This window comes from Hippoglossus stenolepis, chromosome 18, assembly GCF_022539355.2.
Source record: "Hippoglossus stenolepis isolate QCI-W04-F060 chromosome 18, HSTE1.2, whole genome shotgun sequence".
Lineage (NCBI taxonomy): Eukaryota > Metazoa > Chordata > Actinopteri > Pleuronectiformes > Pleuronectidae > Hippoglossus > Hippoglossus stenolepis.
The window spans coordinates 12,071,859-12,096,608 of NC_061500.1; the positions used below are offsets into that span (position 1 = coordinate 12,071,859).

The 24,750-nt window shown below is 39.7% G+C and overlaps 2 protein-coding genes across 2 annotated transcripts; one reads left to right on the top strand and one right to left on the bottom strand.

Moving 5' to 3' along the window:
• The first annotated feature begins 1,123 nt into the window (after positions 1-1,123).
• shc3 (SHC (Src homology 2 domain containing) transforming protein 3) lies at positions 1,124-20,035 on the top strand. The gene is made up of 12 exons (XM_035141392.2): positions 1,124-3,858; positions 7,373-7,443; positions 9,567-9,630; positions 11,299-11,418; positions 12,219-12,272; positions 12,380-12,431; positions 12,520-12,649; positions 12,748-12,901; positions 13,497-13,590; positions 13,674-13,865; positions 15,738-16,063; positions 16,215-20,035. Exons 1-12 carry the CDS (start codon positions 3,220-3,222, stop codon positions 16,341-16,343), a joined length of 2,025 nt encoding a protein of 674 aa, XP_034997283.2. The 5' UTR covers positions 1,124-3,219; the 3' UTR covers positions 16,344-20,035.
• Positions 20,029-24,345, bottom strand: LOC118098021 (sphingosine 1-phosphate receptor 3). Its single transcript, XM_035141393.2, has 2 exons — positions 24,172-24,345; positions 20,029-22,950 (listed from the first exon to the last, which is right to left on the bottom strand). The coding sequence occupies exon 2, from the start codon at positions 22,854-22,856 to the stop codon at positions 21,729-21,731; it is 1,128 nt and encodes a 375-aa protein (XP_034997284.1). The 5' UTR covers positions 22,857-22,950; positions 24,172-24,345; the 3' UTR covers positions 20,029-21,728.
• Positions 24,346-24,750: the final 405 nt, after the last annotated feature.

Consider the following 24,750-nt stretch of genomic DNA (forward strand, 5'->3'; position numbering starts at 1 on the left):
AGATGGCAGGTGGGCCTCCTGTGTCTCGGGATCTCGGCCTCATACTGGACACCTGCTTACAGAGGAGGACGTGGACGTGTGAGCAGAGCTTTTTTCGCCTCTGTCCCAATGGCTACACGGTATGAAGATAGATAACACAGCCCAATCTGTCCTTCTAAGGTATTCTGCGGACCTATCTCACTTCCACATTTACACGGCAGAGCGAAGGCATAGGTGAAAGTATTTCAATACTTTTACGCTTTACATTTCATATATTATACCCTCTGAAAAACAGTGTGTAATATATAAAACGAGGAAAAGGAAGATTCCTCTACAACAGAAGAAAGAATAAGAAATAAAAATATAAAGAAAGAAATATGAAAAACTGATTGTTAGGACCATTTAAAAAAAGCTTTATAGAAAATAATAAAGCGGCAACAAATACATATGAAAGAGAATTTTTTCCTTATTGAAGTAATATTTATTTTCTCCGATGGCAAGTTAATAATGTAATATAATATAATGAAGATGACAAATACTTGCTTTCCCATTATTGTCTGCTGATAATTGAACCTGTGTATTAGGTGAAGAATGATCACTATCTCGTAGATGTGAGTCTTGGAGGGTTATATGTTTTAAATAGACAATAGTTCCAACTTTTATTTTTTTCGAGCTTCGAATTCAAATCTAAAATCATAAAATGTTGCAATAATTGTGGTTAGATGCTAATTCTGCTTTTTTTATTCACAAATAATGTTCTGAAAAGCAAAATACATGTGTTGTCCTTGTGTGTTTGTACTATTTGTCCTTATACACATAAACAGTAAATTGTTAATTAAATGTGTGGGTGGTTAACTGTTTACATGAATGTGATTATAAAAAAAAAATTTAAAAAATGGTAATGGTGGCGGTCAAAATCACGGGGGTGGCATTTTCATTTCTATTTTCCATCCTGGATCATTTTTCGGATTTATTATCCTTTGAACAGCTCGTGATCATTTCAAAATCACGCAAACATCTCAAATCTGACCACGTGCCCAGCGTTTTAAAGGATATTGAGGAGAAAACAGAACGTACACCTGCATTTGAAATGGTCTCTTCCACTATTCTGCAAGCCTCCCCTGAATGAGTCATCCAGCTGGCTCCTCATTGGACAAGACCATGCCATCCCTAGGGATTGCCTTGCAGAGGTAGAAAGGCCTTGCTTCCATTCACAGAAACATTGGTATGCCAGCCTGCTATTTCATTCACATAAAAGACTAAATATTGCATGATTGTTTTTTCTCGTCTTCTGCCCTTTTTCTCCTTTGTCTCTTCGCCTCCTCCTTTGATTTGCGAGGGCCTGCCCGTTCTTCCTCCCTTGCTTTTGTGTTTGCCTTTGTTTCTGAGGAGAGAAGGCAGACGTGCTGTCTTTTTTTTCTCTTTTTTTTTTTCTGTATTTGCCAGGCAGGAAAGAGAGATGTTGGGAGGGACTGCAGTGCGAAATCTGCAGCAGAGAGCGGAAGCTGCTTGTGAATGAGTGTCAGTCTTTCAGCTTGGCTATATGCTCCTGAGGACATTTTTTACATGAATGGTGTCTGGCTGTCTGCTTTCCGCTACCACGGAGACAAAGATGCTTTGCTGCCGCTGCTGATGCTGATGCTGATGCTGATGCTGATGCTGATGCTGCTGCTGCTGCCGGGCTTTATCTGTTATCCTTTCGCTTGTTTCATTGACTCATCTGCCTGAGAAACATGTCGTTCGTTCTGTGTCGTTTTAGATGGTTTCATTCACGTTGTTCAACCAGGACCGACTACTGGATATTTTAGACAAGTTGTGAATCTGCTTCTGCTTCCTTTTAGTGGAACTGAATTTTCCGTTCCTTTGTTGCTGGTAGAGATTTAGTGTCCATGTTTGATAAATGGTGCCAAAACAGCTTTATGTCAAAAGAAATATTTATTCTTCTTGCATTATTGGACGCATGTTAATATGTTAGAAACAGCTATAATGAGACTATTATCTAGTTTTCTGAAACCTGATAGCAGGAGTGATGTCTACCTATATTCTGCAGCTGTTATAAAATTAACATAGACATTATATTAATGATGTTGCAAATTTCATGCTAAGATTTTACTTTATTGCATCTTTCAATGATTTACAGAGGTTTCTTTGTTCCTTCTAAAGAAAATGACGTCCTTATGATAAACTGAAATGTTGTTTTCATATTTTTTGTTAGAGAAGCTTTTCTGTCACTGTGGTTATAGCTGTCAGTTACTTATTTCACTTAATTTATTATCAATTCTTTGATTAATTTATTATTTTTGTGTTTTTCATCCTAATATCATAACTTTTATCAGTTCGTCCATCCATTTTTATAGGACATAAATTGTTGGACATACATAAAATAATGCAAATTATTATAAACGATCATTTTACTGTGTTAAATAATCCAGCTACCTCTCATTCTTTGTTTCCCTCTCTTGGTAAAACAAATACGAGGGAAAGAATTTCATTAAATTAATATCAGACAGGGGAATTTAAAAATTGATTGATTCTAGTGTGCTGTAAGTGGGAGGTTTTTTTTCCCTCTCCCTCCAACAGGAAGTGATTTGCAGTGTTCAGCAAGCCTTTTGTTGAGAAGGTTTTCTCAGATCAGTGACTCATGCTTTAGCTCTGAGCCGGCAAGCAGGCAGGCAAGCAGCAGCAGTCAGTAGAGAGTATTTTTCTCCTCCCTCGCAGCATCCGTGATCAGCAACAACATAGATCTTTCTCTGTTCTCTCACTTTTTGGATTTTTTTTTTTAGGCTAGAGATCGGCAGCGGCAGCAGCAGCATCCCCACTGGAAACCAAACAAGCTGCACCACAACACTGGCAGAGACCTTTTTTTCCTCCTCTCCATCCTTTCTTCCTCTGCCTCACTGTTGTGTTTTCATGGATTGTGTCTGTATATTTCCTTTTTACGGATCAGATTGCAGCTCTGGATTTTACTGACAGCAGATTGGAGTGTGGTGACAGCAGCAGCAGCAGCAGCAGCAGCAGCAGCAGCGGTCCAACACAACCGCCACTGTAACCTCAGCAGAGAAAATTACAGTCAGGTGGCCTGTGATTGCTAAAAGGCGTTTGCTGCCTGTACCGCTGCTGCTATGTCACAGGAGAGGGTAATCAGCGCGGCTCAGCCACGTCTGCCAGCACACTTGTGAGAGAGGCAGGCTGTGCGTGTCGGTTGGTGGAGAGAGGGGAGAGAGCAAGAGAGAGAAGGGTATGCTTCACCGTACCAAATACAACCGCTTCAGGAATGAGTCAGTAACATCTGTCGATGATCTTCTCCACGGCCTGTCCATGAATCCCAAGGTCTCGGCTACCCCCCAGTCTGCAGCCGAGACATCTTACACACCCCCGACTGAGCTCCAGTCCTCCACCACCACCACCACCGCTCCCAGCACTGCCACCGGCCACGGGTCTGACCACCTGGAAGATGGAGGCACCCTCTGCACCCTCATCAACAAGGTGTCCAGCCTGAAATTCAGCAACTCAGGCAGCTTGCTGGGCATCAAGGGTCTGCCCTCGGCTGTCAAGGACCTGGCTGTGTCTAAGCTGCAGGGGGGTGGGGGATCCGGCCCAGGCAGCTCCGGTGGCCCGAGCCCCAGTGCGGCATCAACAGCAGCGGCGGCAGTCTCTGGCGTGGGCGGCTCTCTGTGCAGCTTGGCCTCCCATTCGACCCCCTGCTCGCAGCCGGAGACAGCTGTCAGCATGAGCAAGAAGAGCAGGCTGGATGAGCTCCAGCCCGGTGGAGAGGACTGGAATTCAGGTGGAGGTGGTGGACTGGTGAGCAAACCCTCCAGAGGATGGCTACACTCGAGCGAGAAGATCTCTGGTCCAGGGGTGACATACATTGTGAAGGTTGGTGGTCTCTAGTCACCCTGTCATTTGTGTTTTTCTCCTCTTCCTCTTTTCTCCTCTTTTCTTACCACGTCTCTCATTTGTTCTAAAGACGCATGCATAGCTACCTACATGTTGGGTTTAAAGAAGAGATAATGTCGAACATAATAACATGCTCTTGAGTGGGTGTATGTAGGCAGGCTACAGCAGAAGGCTGAGCGAAGGAGGAGCGACCAGAAACCAGACATTGAATAATTTAGAAAACAGAGAAGGTCAGCATTGGAGAAAAGTGAAGGAACAACCCAAGATGTCAAAATATTAACAGCGATCATTTCCATTTATATTTCTGTTTTGTGTATGTGGAGCCACAGCGTTATGCTTTTGTAACCATAGTGATAGTGTTATTTCTGTACATCCGCATGAGCTCTATGGCTGTTTCAGCTCAGGGATGGAAGACGTACAGAGCATGTTTGTCTCATCACATCCGCACCTCACGTCGATGCCGTTCAGCCATCGTACATCATTTAAAGGAGCACAAGTTGGCGCATAACTACGAGAGCTGTGAATGTCATCATGCCGGCAATGAGTCACTAGCATGAGGAGTGATGATGCTGAGCCCCGCGCTCCTCAAGGTGTGAAGTGAATCAAGAAAACGGAGCAAACCATTTTCAAATTGAACATCTACCAATGTTTTCTTATTGTCTTCTTTTTATTGAAGCAGCACTTTAAACACAAAAAAGTTTTTGCTTTTCTGTGCTGGATGAGTGCAGTAAACAGAGATGCCTCGTTTTGTAATTTCCAAATCGAGTTAGCCAGTGGGATTGGCATCATATGACACTTACTACAACTTCCCTGAACAAAGCACCACAGTATCTGTGACCAGTGTGACATTCCATTAACTGCATTAAGGCAGGGAGCGCTTATTTGTCCAGTCAATGCTGCTGAAAGCGTCCACACTGCGAGAGGGGAAATGGGTCCAGTCCGTGCTCCCCCGCCTCCCCCCTGCTCTCCCTGTGGTTTGAGTCCTGTGTGTATTGAGTTCAAAATGGTGTTCTGCTCACAGCACTTTCAATTAGCGTCATGTGGTCACTCCTCGCACATCATGTGCCATTACTGTAACAGGACATTGATCGACAGTGACATTGTTTACACTCACGCTTTCAGCTCATGGTAGCTATTTGTTTATGTCGAAAACCGATAATTCACACAAGACTTTTGAAGTACATTCGTTGCAACGATTCTCTTAATGTAATTTCATAGCATCATTACTTTATTTCGATCTGAGCATATTTGATAGGGCTTTCTCATTGTTAAAATGTTAAATATACAAAATAGACATAGATGAGCATGTATGTTGCAATTTATGCTATTAAATGAGGTGTTCATTGCAATAATAGGATAATAGGAATAAATAAAAATATGTAAAATGCATTAAATCTGTTGCTGCAGAACAAGCTGTGAAGACATTGACATTAAACCATTTTGTACAGATGCTATTGCGATCTTGTTATCAAATAGTAGCCTGTTATTTACATCCAGCTGACAGAGAGCAACATTAGCATTTATTTGGAGACTCGTATCTGGACATCTGCTGTAAGTAAGTGCAAGATTAAATCCCATTGTCGCTCTGCTTTGGTCTCCACCGTATCCTGAGGGAAATATCTGGTTCCTCAGCTAACTTGTGTTTGTACTAGGCAGGTGTTGCAGTGGAGTTTAAGAGTTTTTTTTGGCTGAAAAAGATTGCCTGTTATTTATATCCAGCAGATACAATATTATATCATTCTGTTTCCGGACACCTGCTTATTATATGAGCAATATTCACTTTCTTTTTAGCTCTGCTTTGGTCTCAGCATATCCTTTTTTTTTTTTTTAGCTGAATGAGTTGCTTGCTGCAGTTGGAAACTAAACTTTGAGAGCGATAGGAGTGAAACAAAACAGTAACTTTACAGGCTGGAGAAACACACTAATCCACCCATTTCACAGACTAGTATACATGTGATCTATTATTAATAAAAAATATTAAGTATCTGAACTATTATGACAATATTTGTATTGTTTAGTATGTTGTTGTTACTTACGGCACATTCAAATCCATGTCCATCATATTTAATGGTGCAGATTTTCGCATATTTAGTATGTACTTTGTAGACTGTGCAGAACAGTACAGAGCCATGTAAAGTAACTAAGTGCATAACACGTCATGTCGTGGTGACATGTTTTGTTTTAAATGTGACTAGAGTGAAATTGAATGATATGGAAGCCATTTTTCACATCTGTTTATGGACCTCATATGCACTTGAGCTTTAAATGTAATCTTTTAGAGGTTGTTCTTCGGAACTGCAGCCTCCCATTGATTTTGACAATTAATCTGTAGTTTACTTTTTCTTTGTAAATCGTGTTCTTGTTTGGGTGTTGTATAGCATGAGAGAAGACAAGTGTCTATGTTATGATCAGAATATTGTCTCTAACAGTTCTGACACTGTTGTTGACCCTGCTGAATTGTGCACTTCACGCTCACTGTTCTAAGAATAGAGAACATTAAAAATGTCACATTGACAAAAGGCTATTTGTTTTCTGGTACTTGCGAAACGCTCACTGGTGAGCAGAGGCCTCCCTAAGTGAAAGTTATGACTTTAATAAGTTTTTTTTCCTGAAAGGGAAACGTTTGTGTGTCTGGACGTCTGTTTTGTTTACAGCAGGATTACGAATGTGATTGTCGTAACGATAAGAACTCATCAGCACAAAATGTTCCCAGTCTGTGCAATATTAATTAGTAGAGGCGTTGTAATGTGAGTAGGTGGTCTGCGCTGAAGATGGTTTTATGGGATTGGAGGACGACAGTCATCTCATGTGGCACAGTAACACACTGATGCAGTTTACAAATCATATTATGACGTACAAGCATTGACTTGATTTTTTTTCCTTCCAACTTTGCATCCACTTTATGTCAGACCTTGGCTTCGTGAACTCCCACAGGATGTTTCTATTTTTAATTAGAAACTAGAAAACAATGACAACGGCAGGTTTATGAAAACACATTTGCACATTTTATACAGGTGTAAGTCTTTTTCAGACTTTATTTACATGAGCATATGAAGGAGAATAACCAATAATGGCTAATTTAATATTCAGTCTCGTCCCTGACATGTGCATTTATAAGATCATTGTTTAAAATATTTTTTACTTAATATGTTTTGTGTGTTTTTGTGGCAATATTTAATTCAGTGATTCATGCTACAAAATAATGTTAATAATGGCAGTCAGAAAGTGACCAGCTGGTATGGGTACATTTAAAAAAAACTGATATTAGAAGAACTAGATAACAAAGATGAAAATAAAAATCACCTGGTGCATAAGCCAGAAAGGTTTTCTAGCTGCTGTTGTTTTAATTCAATGAGATTCAGTTGGAAACTCAAACAAATCTGTTGTGGATTTTTCTGTACATTATGATAAGCTAGACATGAAAATGTGAATATTACGATATTACGATCCTATTGAATATTTATTTCACACTTATTTCACTCTTGTTTTCCAGTATCTGGGCTGTATAGAAGTTCTTCGGTCAATGAGATCGCTGGATTTCACCACAAGGTCACAAATAACAAGGTACGTTCACACTGAATGTAGTTTTCTAACGTTTCACAGTAATTTAAGACAATATGTGCTTTTGTTTGTCCGTTTCTAAATCTCTAAATAGGAACATTCCGAATTAAAAACCAGGTTGAGATTTTTTAAGAGCCACTAATGGTCATACATACATTTTTCTTGTTACAGTACTTTTAAATTAATAGTCATATGATACTTATAGTGGTACTTTAAGTAGTTTAACATGACTGTCCCGCAATTTAAGCCTCCAGGAAAACAATAATGTAATTATAATCTGTAAATGAGTAAATGGGATATTTAATGAATAGGTTAAATTTAATTCCTTCACTCTCTACTGAGTAGAACTGTCTATATGTTTATGTTTATAAATACTTTAGTTTCAGTACTTTACAAATACTTTAGTAGTTTAAATCACAAAAACATGTAATTTAAAATGATATTAAAATTAGTTGTATCTTGTTTGAAATACGACTTTCTGCACCTTGTTACTTCACTAAAGTCAGTTGGCATCTTTCCATGTAAATTACACTAGCGATAATTAGTACATTAGCAGGAAATTAGTTTAAACAAAGTCTGTATTAGTCTACATATAGGTTTCCTCTTATCGCAATTTGTTTGCATGGAAACATCTGTGGGTCTGTGTGTCTCTTTAATGTCATTGACCAATGTGCAGTGAGGCAAAGGCTGATAGTGAATCGGTTTGTGTCATGTCTACTTTTCTGCTTGACACACAGTGGCCCAATCTCTTTCTCTTTTTCTCTCTCTCTCTCACATATCTGTGATCACTGTTTGTGAAAGACAGAGAGCGAGAGAGACAAACTGACAGAGAAACCTATGTCTCATTCTATTGCTATTATTAGATTTCTGCGTTTCTAAAAGAACCCGCTGCTCTGCATGATTTATCCAAAAGATACACAAATTAACATTTTTGTTTCTGTCATGAAACCATCGTCTTAGAGGGAAATCTGACTTCTTGTATCAAATCAACTGAATCTTTAAGCCAATGTTCTGATCCTCGTGTTTTAGTCTTTCATATAAAAATGACAGCATGGTTATGTTATAGCGACAGCAGAATAAAATGGATAACTTATCTTAGGGACAGTTTTAGATTTCACTATCTGATGTGCAACACTCTATACCAGACACAGTTAGCTGGTTTCTAGAGGTCCATTGTATTTAACTAGTCCACATGGTGTCTTATATATACTCTTATATTCTAAGTCCTGTCTCCGGCCCCCTGTGGCCATCTTATGTAACAGCCTATAGAGTTGAGGGATACCATAAATGTGGTTTTTTTTGTCTGTTCTCTATTTTAAATATTAATTAATCTAATTATAATAAAGGCATATTCTGTATTATGATGGAAACAAAATCAAAACAGATTGCAACACCAGCAAATTTATCAATACATTCACAAATCATTTCCCTCCAAAAGTGAGTGAAGTGGAGGTCCTTACAGAAATTTAGAGGCCGAAATACCCTCAATATTTTTATTTAGCTTATCTACAATTAATTTCTCGCTTTGTAAAATTTGTGATAACCAATCAAGTGCTAATATCGGTCTGTAGGTCTTGAATGAAATCTCTCAAAATTTGTTGCTGATATTCATGGTCTCCAGAGGATGAATCCTACTGACAGTATTAATCCTCTGTCTAGTCACCATGAGGTTGACATTAAGTGAAATGTATTTATGTTAATGTTACCTGCAGGATGAACTGTAATCATTTGGATGATGCACCATCGTTAGGTCAAAATTATATCAAAATTATATCCAATACTTTATGACCAAATACCTGCAAAACAAATGGTAGTATGCAATGGCCTCAGTTGTGCTAATTAGCTTATTTCAGTATACTAAACATGCTAAACTAAGATGGTGAACATGCTAAACATTATACCTGTTGCATATCATTGTCACTGTGAGCATGCTGAGGTCAACATTTACAGCCTCTCAGAGCCACTAGCATGACACTACACTCTTGAATGTTGCTCCTGCCAAGACAACAAAATGCATTTCTTGTCAAAGTGAGTCACACAGTCCAATTTAATGCCAACATAGCTGTGGTGCTTTGGCTGTGTGTGGTCACCATCTTGGCTTCATCTTCCTCTCTCCCTCCCTCCAGGGAAGCCATCAGCCTGGTGTGTGAGGCTGTTCCAGGGACCAAAGGAGCTCTGCGGAAGAGAAAGGTACATGGATGGAGAGGATGGAGGGAGGGATAGAAAGATACAATGAAAAAGAGGAGTCAATGAATGTTGAAATGTAAAGTAGATAGAAAAAGAGGAAGCAGCATTAGAAAGTCATTTATCCTTCTGTGTTCTATATATAGCAGTGTCTATGTAAGTTATTTTTCTCTCAGCCTTCCTTCCTGTTAAATAAGAGGGAGACAGATAGAGAGAGGATGAGAGAGAGAGAGAGAAGCAGAGGAGAAAGGAGAGAGATGAAGAGGTATGGGACTGTATGTGCGTGGGCGTAGCTCCAGCCCACGATGTATTGCACACGGCGCACAGCGCTTAGTGACTCATGTAGTGCACAATATCTGTGATCAGGAGGCTGAGCTGCTGTGTGTGTGTCTGTGTGTGTGCATGTGCATGGTGTGTGTCCACAGCGTGTGAGGAGACTGTCTTAATGTGGGGTGTGAAATGAAGCATTACTTTGCTCTCTAGAGCTTGCTCAAATGTCAGGGAAGAGTATATTACACAGAATCAGCGCCGACTAGTTTCTCCCTCAGAATAGATGTGAGGCGTAAGATAATGTTATTGTGGCAAACACACTTCAGCTTGATGCTGCGAATCCTAAATGGGTTGGGCAACATTTTTCCGCTCTTCTCTTTATTAAAAACACTATTCATAGTATTTTAAGTATTCAAACTTTAACAATCTCCTTTACAGTGTTAGATGAAATTAGCCTGGACCAATCTATGATCAGTACAACCTAAACAACTAGAATGGCACTTAGTTGAACTCATACCTTCGCCAAGAGACCAAAATTCCATTAGGAATCCATATTTAAATCCATTCATCTTTTTATTTGAATCTGCACCAAATTGCACACACTGCCTAAATCTTTTCTTGAAAATCCATGAATTATTGGGAAATTGGTGACAATAGCAAAAAAACACCTCGCAATGTTTAAAAAAGTGAAAAAAATACCTGCACCTCCCCTTTAGTCCAGATCTACAGTAAAATGTAATGGGCTTATTCTTGGTCCATGTCCCTGGTCCATATCCTTCAACCAAGTTTTGCAGTAATAGTCTAGTAGTACTTGCGTAATCTTGCTTTCAAACAAACCAACCAACCAACAAATGGACAGGGGGCGAAAACCTCATTGTTGGAGGTAATACTGTCTTCTCTGTATTCCTTGATTAATAATTGTTAATTGAATGATACCCATAAAAAGACAGTTTCAAATTCCTAGAGAATCAGTTGAGATTAATGCAATTTTTCTAACAATAAAACTGCAAAGATGAGGTAGTTAGCTTAGCTGGCTCCGTACTAAGGTAAAACATTTTTACCCATTACAGCATCATAACTATTTTTTCTTTTTTTAAATGAATGAAACAAATTAATTATTGAGCTTGGAACAGGAATTTCATTGGCTTCGTAAAGAGCCACGTTAGCTGTTTCCCTCTTTAATCTGTATGCTAAGCTAAACTGCCTAGCCGATGGCTACATGTAGCTTCATACAGTATTTAACAGAATTAGAGACATGAGAATGGGATAGATGTTTTTAATTTAGCTTCAGCAAGAAAGTGAATCATTTCCCCAAAACATTTTTTCTTTAAGTTGTACTGTATCTTTGGTAAAATATATTCAGCTTTAATTAGTTTTATTTGTGTCTGTCTATGTCCTCGTCAGCCACCGTCCAAAGCTCTGTCGAGTATCCTGGGCAAGAGCAACCTGCAGTTCGCTGGCATGTCCATCAACCTGAACATTTCCACCAGTAGCCTCAACCTGATGACCCCCGACTGCAAACAGGTCAGTTTGCAAACAAAAACAATGTTCATGATACTACTAGGGCAGTATGACAAAATGACAACATTGTGTAAGATGGTCTTTTGAAAACATCACCCCAAATACTTTTAATGTAGACTGCTGCCATACACAAGTACCACTGAGTCAGGGAAAATGGAGATACTTATAAAAGATTCACTGGAGACGATCACAGAATATGCTCAACAACGTTGCATGGATTGTGTCAATGGTAAAATAACAAGCTGAAAAAAGTGACCAGAAGACTTTTGTTTCTAAAATTAGATCGTCACAATGGAGGAAGTCTTATTTTTAGCTTCTGCGAAGGTGATGAGATTTTTTCTATAAAGAAGGATGTCTTATGTTACGAAAGAGCAGACGCAATAAAAGAGGAAGACAACCAGGAGGACATGACCTCTACGGATGTTACTGGAAATACCAGGGGAAGTTGGCAGCTTGATGATCTTGATGCTCACAACTGTTTTCATCCAGATATTTATGATAGAATTGTTTTTCTTTCTGATCAGTGATTGACTTATTACTCTTTTCCCCCCACTGTCAGTCAAACAGTGTTAAATTAACCCAATAATCCGTAATAATCCGGATCCTACACACAGTAACAGAGTACACAAAGCAGAATAACACTTCCTGACCTGGTCAATCCCTTCACCCTCTTATCCTGATGTCTGAGTTGTACTTTTAGAATCTATCCATTGTTAATAAATACATGTGTGTAGAACCTGTGCAGCATGTTTGCAGAAATGTTGGTTAATTCACATGCACTGTTGCGATTTTACTCCTGACAGATCATTGCCAACCATCACATGCAGTCCATCTCCTTTGCATCAGGAGGAGACCCTGTAAGTGACTCAATGACCTGCGTCTAATTATCTGGCACCATTGTTTTGTGATATATTTGTTAGTTATTACAACAGTTGGAAAATATGTTGTTTATTTTTTCTTTTAGGACACAACAGATTATGTTGCCTATGTAGCAAAGGACCCAGTTAACAGAAGAGGTACGTGTTAATTCCTTCAGTCCCCTGTAGTGTCTCATATCTCACATGCAACATGTTCATTAAAATTTGTTGCTCCGACTCTCTGCAGCGTGTCACATCCTGGAGTGCTCTGACGGACTGGCCCAGGACGTCATCAGCACCATCGGCCAGGCCTTCGACCTTCGCTTTCAGCAGTATCTGCAGTGTCCCTCAAGCAAGCTGTCCTCCACACACGACAGGTACAGTGTTCACAATGCATTCATACAACACGCAAAAAGATCGCACTTTGACTGTAGTGTTGAGATCTCATAATCAAACCATGTTTTTATTTTCCCAGGGTATTAAACGTGGAGGAGTTACCATGGACTGAAGAAGAGGAGGAGTCAGCTGAACATCCGTACTATAACAACATCCCTGGAAAGATGCCCCCACCTGGAGGCTTCATCGATACCCGGCTGACCAATCAGAATGCAGCAGCTGATGGATGCCAGGTAGATAATTCCTTCATCCTTTTTTTCTACAAACTAAGAAGAGTAAACACAAAGTTATACAGATTGATTTCATCCATCATCATCAGAGCTACATGGATCCATGTGGGGCATCAAATCCTGGTGATGGACAAGTCATTTTATTTCACTTTACTGCTTCTTTTGTGTGTATCTATGAAATTTTTAAATGATTATCAGCATACCTTCACTCTTGTGCTGATGTGTGTGACCATGGTTACCAAACTATTTGTACATCTTCTTACGTAGATCGCTATTAAATCACTCTTGAGCAGTTCCCAGTCAGCAGATGGTTTCAATAGTAGTTTAGTGACTCAAAATTATTGTAAAATCAAATTTCTGTGATCACAGTTTGGTTGCTTTCAAATCACAAACAAACCAACCACAGTCCACTTGGAAACACACTGAAATCATCCTCACTCGGTTGCATCCTAAATGAAATGCAATAAATAGGCAAATGTAACAGATTTCCTCAAAATTTTTGCACTATATGTAATTAATATTGTTTATTTTGTAATATCAACTCATGGTTTCCATTTTTTAGTTCAGAAATATTCACTGTGTGTTTGTATGTCATCAGATGGGCCCAGGTTCGGTAGATCAGACATATTACCAGGGGCGGCACTGTGGAGAAAACTGGGGAGATGAAAGAAAGCCCATATTCTTACAACAGGGTAAGAAAAGCCACACTAGCTACATACACATTTGATTTAGCAGAATTTCACCATTGACTGTGGTTGTTTCTCTGAATGTCCAGGATCATTTGACATAAGCAGTCTGCCGGAGAGTAAAGGTCAGGCACCGAAAACAGCCGAGATGCCCATGTACGTGAACACGCAGCAGATTGATGCCCAGGTACTCGCAGTTCTCCAGGCAGAGGCGGAAAATGTGACCAAGGGCATGGCAGCTGCAGCCAAAGAGAGCCCACAGAAGGACCTGTTTGACATGAGTAAGTCTTGTTTTTCACATAATTCAGTGTATTATTTTACTATTTCCCTTTGTAGCTGCAAAGGATTTCAGGCAAAGCAGTTTTGAAGCAAAGTATCAGTGCCTTGACTTCAGAATAACTTTCTAAGGCCATTTTCTAATCAGAGATCTTAATTAAAGGGGATTCCTAGCTTTTGTTTTCTCAGCGATGTCGATGTGGCATTATAATAACATCATGTCACAGTGAAGACAATAGGAGGCCAGTGTCGATGTCAGTGCACCCCCTTTTTTCCTCCCACCTCCAAACTTCAACCTGAGCTTTGCTATTAATATCAGACATGAAAGATAAATTACATGAAGATACTGCATGTATGAAGAAGGCATGACACAAATTACACGCGAGTAGTCATTTGTACAATTCAAAGTGAACTGTTATATGAAATCTAAGTTGTTATTTAATATTGCCCTCCAGAAACACTTTGTTCCTCTTCTAACAAACACCAGCAACTGACGATAAAGTCATTATTCAATCAAATTTGACGCAGTTTCATGCATAACACAGTTCAGAAAAAAGACTTTAATTGATTATGAAACTTATTCAATAAGCCATTCATTGAATAACCATATAATAGATTATATATAGTACTGTTAAATAAAATCTAACTTTTATGATTAGTCATAGACACAAGCATTTTCTCCACTATCATTTGCACTGACTTTGTTAGAGACTATGTAAACAGGTTTAGTGGTTTTGTCTTCTTGGCTTCACACTCGGCTCTTGTTTGATTTTCCTCTAACAGTCCAAAGACAAGCACGAGATAATATGGCGACTTCATATTACTTTGTTTGTTGTGCCTCTGTAACGGGCTGGCAACTGTTTAGCACTGTGTCATCAGCATATCAGTGCATCAGTTTAGAATTAATGACATATAAGGTAAATATAGAAGTGTACTGTATTTACTTACGTATTTTTATAGAAATTGAGTGCATACATTGAGTAAAAGTTTGAGAATATATATTCTTTAAAGGTCTACAATTTCACTTTTAGGCACTCCACTGATAAAGTATACTGCAGTTTAATTCCATACATAATATCCTCATCAGTATGAGCAATATTTCTGGGTTTACAGATCAGTTGTACTGCACTTGATTGTTGTAATGTCATATTTATTTTGTATCCTGAAGAGGATATCAGGGTATTTGTATTACCTCACATGTGTCATGTGTTCATGTGGATTTACAACTGTCACTGTTACATGTCTATAATCAAAGAGGGACTATGAAGCACTAAAAGAAGTATATTTATATATTAAGCGTTTCATCCTTTTCCACTTTGTTTTCAGTCAATACCTCCTTCTGAGGATAGAGGGCTACAGGCTTCAGAAACTCATGGTTTCCTGAACTACATGTTTGTGCAGGTGGAATCACAGTGAGGGATTGTTTTAAACTGTAAACCAAAGGTTTATCACCACAAGACAGAGAGACAGTTTCATTTTGTAGGAGAGGCAGAGGATTATTTTTAAAAATATCTAATAGGTTTGTTTTGGGATTTGTTTGCACTGAGTTGTGCAACATGAGATCACCAGATTTCCTGATTGCCTGGAAGTGACCCTGGATTTTTTTTGGTGAATTTAGAAAAATAAAGTTTTTGTTCACATTCAGTTCAACTCTCAAACACATGCCGGGGACCATTACAATAATTATCCAATTACAATCTTTTCAAAATCATGAAGCAATAACAACCCTGTGATGACCTTTAACTTCCAAGAGATGAGTTACGGCCCATCATACTTTACAAATACTGACTTCTGTACAATGTCAAGTTAAAAACTATGCTGGATATTTCCTTCCTTGCTTAATAAAGTTTTTTCGGCCCTGCCCCCACCTATAACAGAGCCCTTTGAGGATGCGATACATTCTCAGTCCCATCCGCCGGGCCAGGGACAGGCCCAGTCCCAGGTGTCTGGTCTTCACAAGGCAGCATCCATGGATAACTCGAGCCCTCTTCTAGTGCGTTCACTGGCCTTCCGGGCGCAGGAGGAGCTGGAGGGCAAGACATGGTATCACGGCAAAATGAGCCGTCGTGACGCTGAACAGCTGCTGAGAGAAGACGGGGACTTCCTGGTCCGCAAGAGCACGACCAACCCTGGGTCTTATGTACTGACGGGCATGCACAATGGACTTGCCAAACACCTACTGCTGGTGGACCCTGAGGGCACGGTAAGACGGAGTTCAAAGACAAGTAGGGCGTGTTTGAAAGGAGATAGAAATGAGTGATTGGTTAAGTTATCAGTGAGTATGAATCTTACAAAGTGAAAAAAATGTCATTGAGCAAGAAAAAGACTCATAACATCTCTTTCTCTTCCCAAAGGTACGGACAAAAGATCACATATTTGACAGCATTAGCCACCTTATTGGCCATCACCGTGACAACAATCTGCCTATTGTGTCAGCCGGGAGTGAACTGTGTCTCCTGCAGCCTGTTGGAAGGAAACAGTGATGCTTGTGAGGCCTGACGGTAAACAGGAAGCTCTGAACAGTCTCTCCTACATCCTGAAACTTGAAGATGACACATGAACAGAAGATGCTTAAAGGCTCTACGCACTACGACGGTGTTTTATGGGAGAAGTTGTCCCGCGGTTACTTTACAGGAGGCACTGGAAGACACAGGATTTGTCTAAGATGAAAAAAATATTTATAGAACTGTTATTTTGTTGTGATGACTGAAATGCTATATTTTTGAGAAGACATAAGTGCATTTGGACATACTATCTTGATTTGGTGTTTTAAAAGATATAAAAAATAGACAGTTGTTCTTGTAGTTTAGATGAAATCAAACCTCAAAGAGGTGTTAACAAGCGTATTTTAGAATAAAAACCTGAAATTTTAGTTTTGTCTGTCAAGCACAACCACATTTCTACAGGAACTGTTGGCTAAGATGTCGGAAACGAAAGCAGTTTGGACAACAAAGGCAGTTTATAATGAATTTAGGAGAAAAATGTCCTTTAACGTCACCAATAGCGTTACAGCTCACTCAATTAGTCACTATATGAAATCTGCTTTTATTGGGAATTAGAAATGAATGTGTTTTGCTTTGCAGTAGTGACAAAGTTTTGGGGTGTGAACAGACATCCTTCATATAGTGCTCTCAATGGCTTTAAAGATAATCTTTTTTATAAAGTATTTTCTTGTGTCACAGTCGCATGACTTCAAATCAACTGTTATTGTGGACATTGTTCGTAGACCTTGATGCCCCTTTGTTTGGAAGAGGTGCTTGTGTATGCTGACACTGTAAAATATTTATGCTTTTCAACTAGGGATTATTTCGGAAATTGGTCTCCTCTGGATTCTTCTTTTAGGTGTGTAGTCAATAATTTGTTTCGGGGCTTGAGTCATTTTCAATGTCTTAATTCACATGTTTTGCTTTTTGTGAACTTTTAAAGGTACTTTATGTAACAATCAAAAAAATATTTTCTAGTAATGACCTCAGTCAGCATCCTGTTGAGGAGTTGTGTGTGTATGTGTGTGCTCGCTCGCTATTGGTTGGCACGAGGGAGGATGCCGGCCACGGCCAAAATATTGACGTGACAGACATGGGAAATAATCGTGATAGATGGCGTCATGTTCCTAGATGACATAGCTTAAGTTACAGTTTCACCATAAACTGTATTTGAGACGATGCACCATATTAGACTGTGTCATAATTAGCTTGATTTCTAGCACAAAATAGACTCGTGACATTTAACCAAACTATTCTTATTGGATAATACATTGACTTGCTGTTCGCTAGCCAGCCCACTTTATTAATCGCTATTTTTGTAGCTTCCACCAACAGCCTCTGCAAAGTCATCAAAGCTAAATATGCTGGATGACAATGCTAATCGTTCCAACTAAAGGTGTTGCCACACTTTTTATCACAACTCTTGTTTCTGTAAATTGACATGCTAATGTTTCTGCGTAATAGAAGTTGAGATCATAGACTTTAAATAAAGATGGACGACACATCTCCACTTTCGCCAACTATCCAGAAATTAAGCCAAAATATCTCGGATACAAAAGCCTCCATCTTGCACATTTGGTGCCAAAGTCTGCGCAGTATCGACTAGGGGATGGATCTGTGGTAGCGTTGTCCTGCTGATACATTTCCCTGTGTTTTTATTGCATTGATTAACTAATTTTTGGCTTCACTTTTGGAAAGCAGTCATGTTGTCCATCTTTATCAAAAGTATAATTGATACAATGATATTCCTAAGATAACATCAGTCATGAACAGATGATAGGACACACAACATCGACATAAAAACTACAAGATAATAGGTTCCAATACGTTTTCTTGTTGTGCTGGGAGCAGGTCATTAATTTGTTATGGGACTCCATTTCTAAGCTAGCGTTAGCTAGTTTTTCACTCTGTTGGTCCTTTGGATTTTCCCAGAAAATGTGTCCAGAGTCTTTTACATGGAACACCAGTCCACAGGCTGTTAGAAGCAGCCAAGATAACAATTAATACATATTAGTGCTTCACATTCTCACATATAGTACCTTTAAAATATTGTTCTTATTATTATTTGAATGATCACAAATGAATAGCACAATCAGAAAATCTGTTAGATCATCTGTGTCAGTCGTACCAAACAAATGACCCATGTGTTTAGATGTAATTTACACTTTACTAATTAGACAAATGTTGATTACACACAGAATGCTCAATATTACTCATGTCGATATCTTATGGCAATGTTGCCTTATTGCCACTAGATGTCATCACAGACACACTTGTGAAACACCACCCCAGTCAGTCACACTCACTTCAGGTCCCTTATTTTATCACCTAGTAGAAGAGGATGCTATTATGTATTGCTTGGTGAAATCAGACTCCACCTTTATTGAGGACAGCTCACAGTTAACTTGCATTTTGATGTCCACTATACGCAATCGTTCCTCAGAACAGTTTATGGTATTTAGGTTACACAGACATTTTTGTTGAGTTGGAATCCAAAATTTGAAGAAAAAAAGACTTATAGAAATAATACACAGCAGTTTTTAAATCCCCTCATCCTTATACTATTATCAGTACTCTGATGGATACCAAATGAATGGGGCATTGTATTTGATATGCACTGGACCACTTCAATTGAACCAAAATCAGCATGTGTTCAATGGGTTTGACAAGACAGATGCAATGTAATATAACGTGCCTGTATTTTGCTGCAAGAGGGAGTGTACAGTACATGCATCTCACGACAAACACATATTAAGCGTTGGGGATTGTATTGGGATCATTCTGGAAAAAATCACCACTTTTGGTCAAAGCCCATTAAGACTTTCTTAGATTCCTTGTCTCCTGTCAGAAAAATAAAATATTTTCTGAGGGAGAGGGACGCAAAGAACGATTAAGTTTTTTTTATTTTTTTCAGTTACCCGCCATCATCTTTTACTTTGTCTGATTCTTTGTGACATGATGTCATCAAATCTAATATCTCGGGAGATGGAATCACGCGCACTATTCTAATGTAATGCATTATTTTCGAGATCTGTGTCTGGAAAGCGAATTTGTGGAATCACCTCGGCAAAATGTGCAATGTTTTGAACAAAGTGTGTACGACAGAAGGAACAACTTCCATACTTGAATCTCTCGATTAGCTGCGCGATGTCAAGAAATTATGGAACCAAACTGACACGCTGGGACACAAATAAGAACATGGCTTCTTTCCAGATTTCTGTTGATGAAAATGTGCCTTTTATTTGTACAAATGTTGTTTTTATTTTTCTCTTTCTCTCTCTCTCTCTCTCTCTCTCTTCAAAGTGCAATAGCTGATCTTCAATGGGGCATGCCTGTTCACTAGAGGTCGTGTTTTGCCCTGCTGTGTGTTGCTGCTTGAGACTACTGTTTCCTCTCTCTCTCTCTCTCTCTCTCTCTCTCTCTCTCTCTCTCTATCTCTCAGTCTCTTTATCTCCCTCCCTCTCTATTATATATTATAAATGTATCATTTCCAGATTCTGAGTATAAATCTTTGTCAGAGGGAATCACACAAGAAATTCACTATTTTGGAGCAGGTACAGTTAAAAAAAAAAAAAAAAACTAAAATAAAAACAAAGAGAAACGAGTCCAAATGATGTTTACAGATTTAATCTTTTGGTTGTATGGGTTTATCATTATTCTGTATGACTGTTGGCAATAAAACCGTGAATGTGTAGAATCTCTGTGGTATGTTTTGTATTAAGACTTCATTTTGATGGTAGAAGCAGCATTTAGTCACAGCCATAACAAATCCTTCTAAAATCTCTTCTAAAGAGTCATCATCGAAATGATAATAAATTCAGGTAGTTCCATTCTATCTAGCCATGCACGTTGTTTTAATTTCATTCATTTGAATATGTCCTGATTCATGTCTGTATAGCAGAACAGACGTAAATGGAAATATGATGCTGAAAGTTTTAAAGAGTACATCTATAAACAGTGTTGTTATTCTAGATAACCCACACTTTTAAATATTGTGATACAGACTAGTTCCTGGAAAGAGAGGCTGTTGAGTTTTTGTATAATAGAGGCTGCTGATAGGACACTAAAAAAATTAAACTAAATGCATGGGAAGATACCATTAGAAATAAGTGAAAATGTGTTTATTTGTAGTATGATAAACCAGATAAACTTAAAAACTTATAATCTAAAAGTTGATCAATTGCATGCATTGGGGAAAGCACAATGCTCAAAACAAGGCAAAACTGCGCCCTCTTCTGGCCACATGAGGTGATCAAGGTGAATTTTCCTTACACGGTATTTTCACCGTTTTCTTTCTTTACCATATTAAAGTCATATTTATTACCTCATATAAACCGCTGCATCTAACTTTATAATCCACATGCAGCATTCACATGCTTCAAGAACGCTTGTTTTCTGCTTCATGCTTTTATGCGTTGATATCAAACATTTCCACAACTGGAATAAACAGATGAAATAGCACAAAGACAATCAAAGCGGTTGAAGCTTCTTTACTAACGTGAGGATTGAAGATATCCGACACTGAGCATGCAGTTTATCGTGCACTGAGGACTACCATCATTAACCAGCAGATGGCGCTCTGCGATCTCTAAAAAACACTGCTGTTAAATGAGCTGCAGCAGTTCTCTGCACAACTAATGCAGATAATTTCAACAGGATGCCACTGACATTATAATAATAATACGATATATTCAACATGTGTTTTTAACTCAAAATATACTATTGACAGTGCAGCTTTCATTACAGCAACTGCACAGTAGTATTACTGAGTAAATGACTGCATAGAATAATAAATACTGCTTATCGCAAAACTAATACTGTCTACAATCATTCTTCATTACATTGTTTTTGCAGCATTATAATTGCAATTTCATTTGAATAACTGCAGTTGTCCTATGGTCACACGTGTAACCACAGAGGTAAATGTTTTTTTTAGAGCACCATTAATTTGCCCTGTAAAAAAAACATATATCAACAAAACTTTCAACTTTCATCTTTGCGACAATGCAAGTTTGAAGACAATTCAATGTATGATTTGTCTGTTGCGTAAATAACCACATTTGGAGATACATGAGTCCCATACAAGAGTGATGAAATATGACCTATGACAAAGTGTTGGCTTCACAGATCAATCTAACATTTCAATGAGTTTTCAGATAATGGATGATGACAGATATATCAATGTTAAGCACAAAGGAGGAGCTGCTGCCCTGCAGCGATGCCTCAAGTCCTTGCTTCCTTCAAGAAATCCTTTATTCCAGATCACTCAGAACACATTTCCCTTCTCATCATCACTTCTGTCCACTGTGACCACTGCACAGGCCCACCAGCATGTGTCAGGACCACCCTCACCCTCTACTTGCTCCCTTCTTTCAGTTTTTCCCTCTAGTGGACAGCCTGGGTGGCCCCTCCTGCCACCACTGAGACCTCGCCGTGGGCCCCGTCCATCTCCTGCTCCTTCTCCACCTCCGTCTGTCGGGAGCCCTGCTGGTTCTGGTTGGGGTTGTTCTGGCTGCTCCACGACTTGCTCCTGCTGTGGCTGGGCTCCAGCGACTGCTTGTTCCCGCTGCCGTTCACAGACGCCTGCCTCCTGTAGCACACGCCACACACCAGGCCCAGGAAGGCCCGTCGCATCTCTCGGCTGGCCAGAGTGTAAATAACCGGGTTCATGGCCGAGTTGATCACAGCCACCGCGATGAACCAGTCGGCCTTGTAGAGGATGGGGCAGCGCTCCTTGCACGCCACATCCACCAGGAGCAGGACGAAGATGGGCGTCCAGCAGGCGATGAAGACCCCAACCACGATGATGACAGTGCGCAGTAGCGACATGGCGTGCTCCGAGTTGCTGTTCCTGCTCACCTTTCGGCTGCTGGACTTCACCAGGATATAGATTCGGGCATAAAGCACTGACATGGCCAAGAGCAACACCATGTAGACGGTGATGCAGAAAGCGACATATTTCTTGGAGTAGAGAGGGAGGACTGTGGAGCAGTCGGGGAGGTTGTCCAGGCAGTTCCAGCCCAGAATAGGCAACGCTCCCAGAGTTATGGCAATCAGCCAGCAGGTCCCTATGAGCAGAAACACCCTGTAGTTCTTGTTGGCGTCATACGGCCTCATTTTAATCATAGTCAGGTGTCTCTCTATAGCGATGGCCAAGAGGCTGAAGATGGATGCACCCAGTGCCACGAACATGCTGCCCTCCCTAACGAACCAGAGGGCGGGCGAGAGCTGCAGGGTCTTCTCTCCAGACAGCAGCAGGTTCACCAGGTAAGCGACGCCAGCCAGCATGTCGCACAGGGCCAGGTTGCCGATGAAGTAGTACATGCGGTTGTGGAACCTGTGGTTCCTCCATATGGCCACCAGCACGATGAGGTTCTCCAGCACGATGAAGCTGCAAATGACCAGGAACGCGATGGTTTTGGCGTCCACGGTGCCCGGGCTGGCATTGGAGCTGGGCCGGTGATCCAGCTTCCCCGTGTAGTTGTAGTGGAGGTTTATCTGAGGGTGGATCATCTTCACAGCGGAGGCAGCGGCTGACACTTGGTGTGAGAGGTGAGCAGGGAGCCCAGCGTCAGCAGGTCCACCGTGTTCAGCTGCGGTAGGAGACCTGAGGAACATGAGTACAGAAAACAGCTTTTTTTTATTTTTACACACTGTTATCATTTAATCAGTAAAACAGCAATTGATGATTTTATCTGATGGATTTAGATAATACAGTATCATCTGATGCACCAGCCCAGGAAACATAAGCTTTGGCAGCTGTGGACCAGGGGATAGAGCGGCTCGTCCACTAACCAGAATGTCAGCAGATTGGTCCCAGTCTGCCAAAGTGTCCTTGGGCAAGATTCTGAACCCCAAATTACATCTGACGGAATGTGTGTGTGAATGGGTGAATGGCAAAATTTAATGTAAAGCACTGTGAGTGGTTATCAAAACTAGAAAAGTGCTCTATAACACACAGACCATTGAATTTGAATAATCTAGTTCAGTGGTTCCTGGGCTCTGCAGACCCCTGGGGGTCCGTGGCGTCTTCTAATCTGATTCTAACATTTGGTTTTACTTTTATCATTCATATGTTGTAAGGGTGTCCTGTTTAGAAAGGAAATAAAAAAGGGAAATAAAAAAGGGAAATAAAAAAGGGAAATAAGATAGATAGATAGATAGATAGATAGATAGATAGATAGATAGATAGATAGATAGATAGATAGATAGATAGATAGATAGATAGATGGCTGGATGGATATTGATCCCAAACTGGGAAATTCCATAAAGCAGCAAGGTATCAGGCACATAGTACACAAAGCAATTATTACAAATATAAATATATAGTATAATAAAAATATATATGAGCAGCCTATTCTGTGTGTATTCTAGTTAAATCTTTTTAACACATATATAATATATTTTCGTTGTGTTGTTATTCCACATAACTAAGTAGAAGTGTAAAACATATAGGTTTTTGTCAAATTATTCCACATGAGGGGGTCAGAGAATACTTTTTTAACTTTTAGGGGAAATTTGAGAACCTCTGATCTGGTTTTCCTGTTTCCTATAAAAACTAAATATTATATTATAATAAGTCAGCTGCAGAAAATGATTTATGATCAAATAAAACAAATGACGATGCTGTTTGTTTGTTTGTTTACATATTAATCTTGGACCATTTCCAAAAACTGAAGAAGAAGAGGCTCGTTCGCACCTTCATGTTTTACCTGAAGTTTAATTTGAAATCAAAGAAACGATGAAATGATTTTTTAGAGTTAAAGTTTTTCAATCAAATCTTTGCCGACGCCTCTTTCCCCAAATGTGAACCCAGACAACAACTCACCCTGCAAAGCTTCAGATTCCCCTCGAAGTTAAGCTCACACATTTCCTCGCCGTGGAGTTGATCCTGCGTTTATCCAACATTTGGTTTTCCTTCAGGGTTTTGTAATGGTTCCTCGTCGCTGGCTCGGTGCAGCAGCGCAGCTCCTCATCTTTTTCTCTGATCTCCAAACTCAGAGTTGAGACTGGACCGTCGCCTGGAAGTCACACCCCTCCCCTCCCTGCTGCTGCAGCCCGGACAGGAGGAGCGCAGAGAGGCTGCAGGGGCTGCTGCTGGGGGTCGATGCATGAAACACAGGAGGCACATATGGAAATGTGCATTTGTCTCAGATAGATTACTTTAAAAAACATGTTTTAGTTGTTGGTGTTATGTAGGATAATGAACAGTCCTACAGGGATGTTTAAAACAATCAACAACAGTGATACATGTAAGATTTATATTTTAATTCAATCCACCTTTTTACTTAGATGTTTTTGCAAGTTTTTATGTAAACTGGAAGAAAGTTATTGACTGTAGCCTATACAAAGATGGGTGATGTAACTTCTCCCTTAAAGGGGACATATCATGAAAATTCCACTTTGT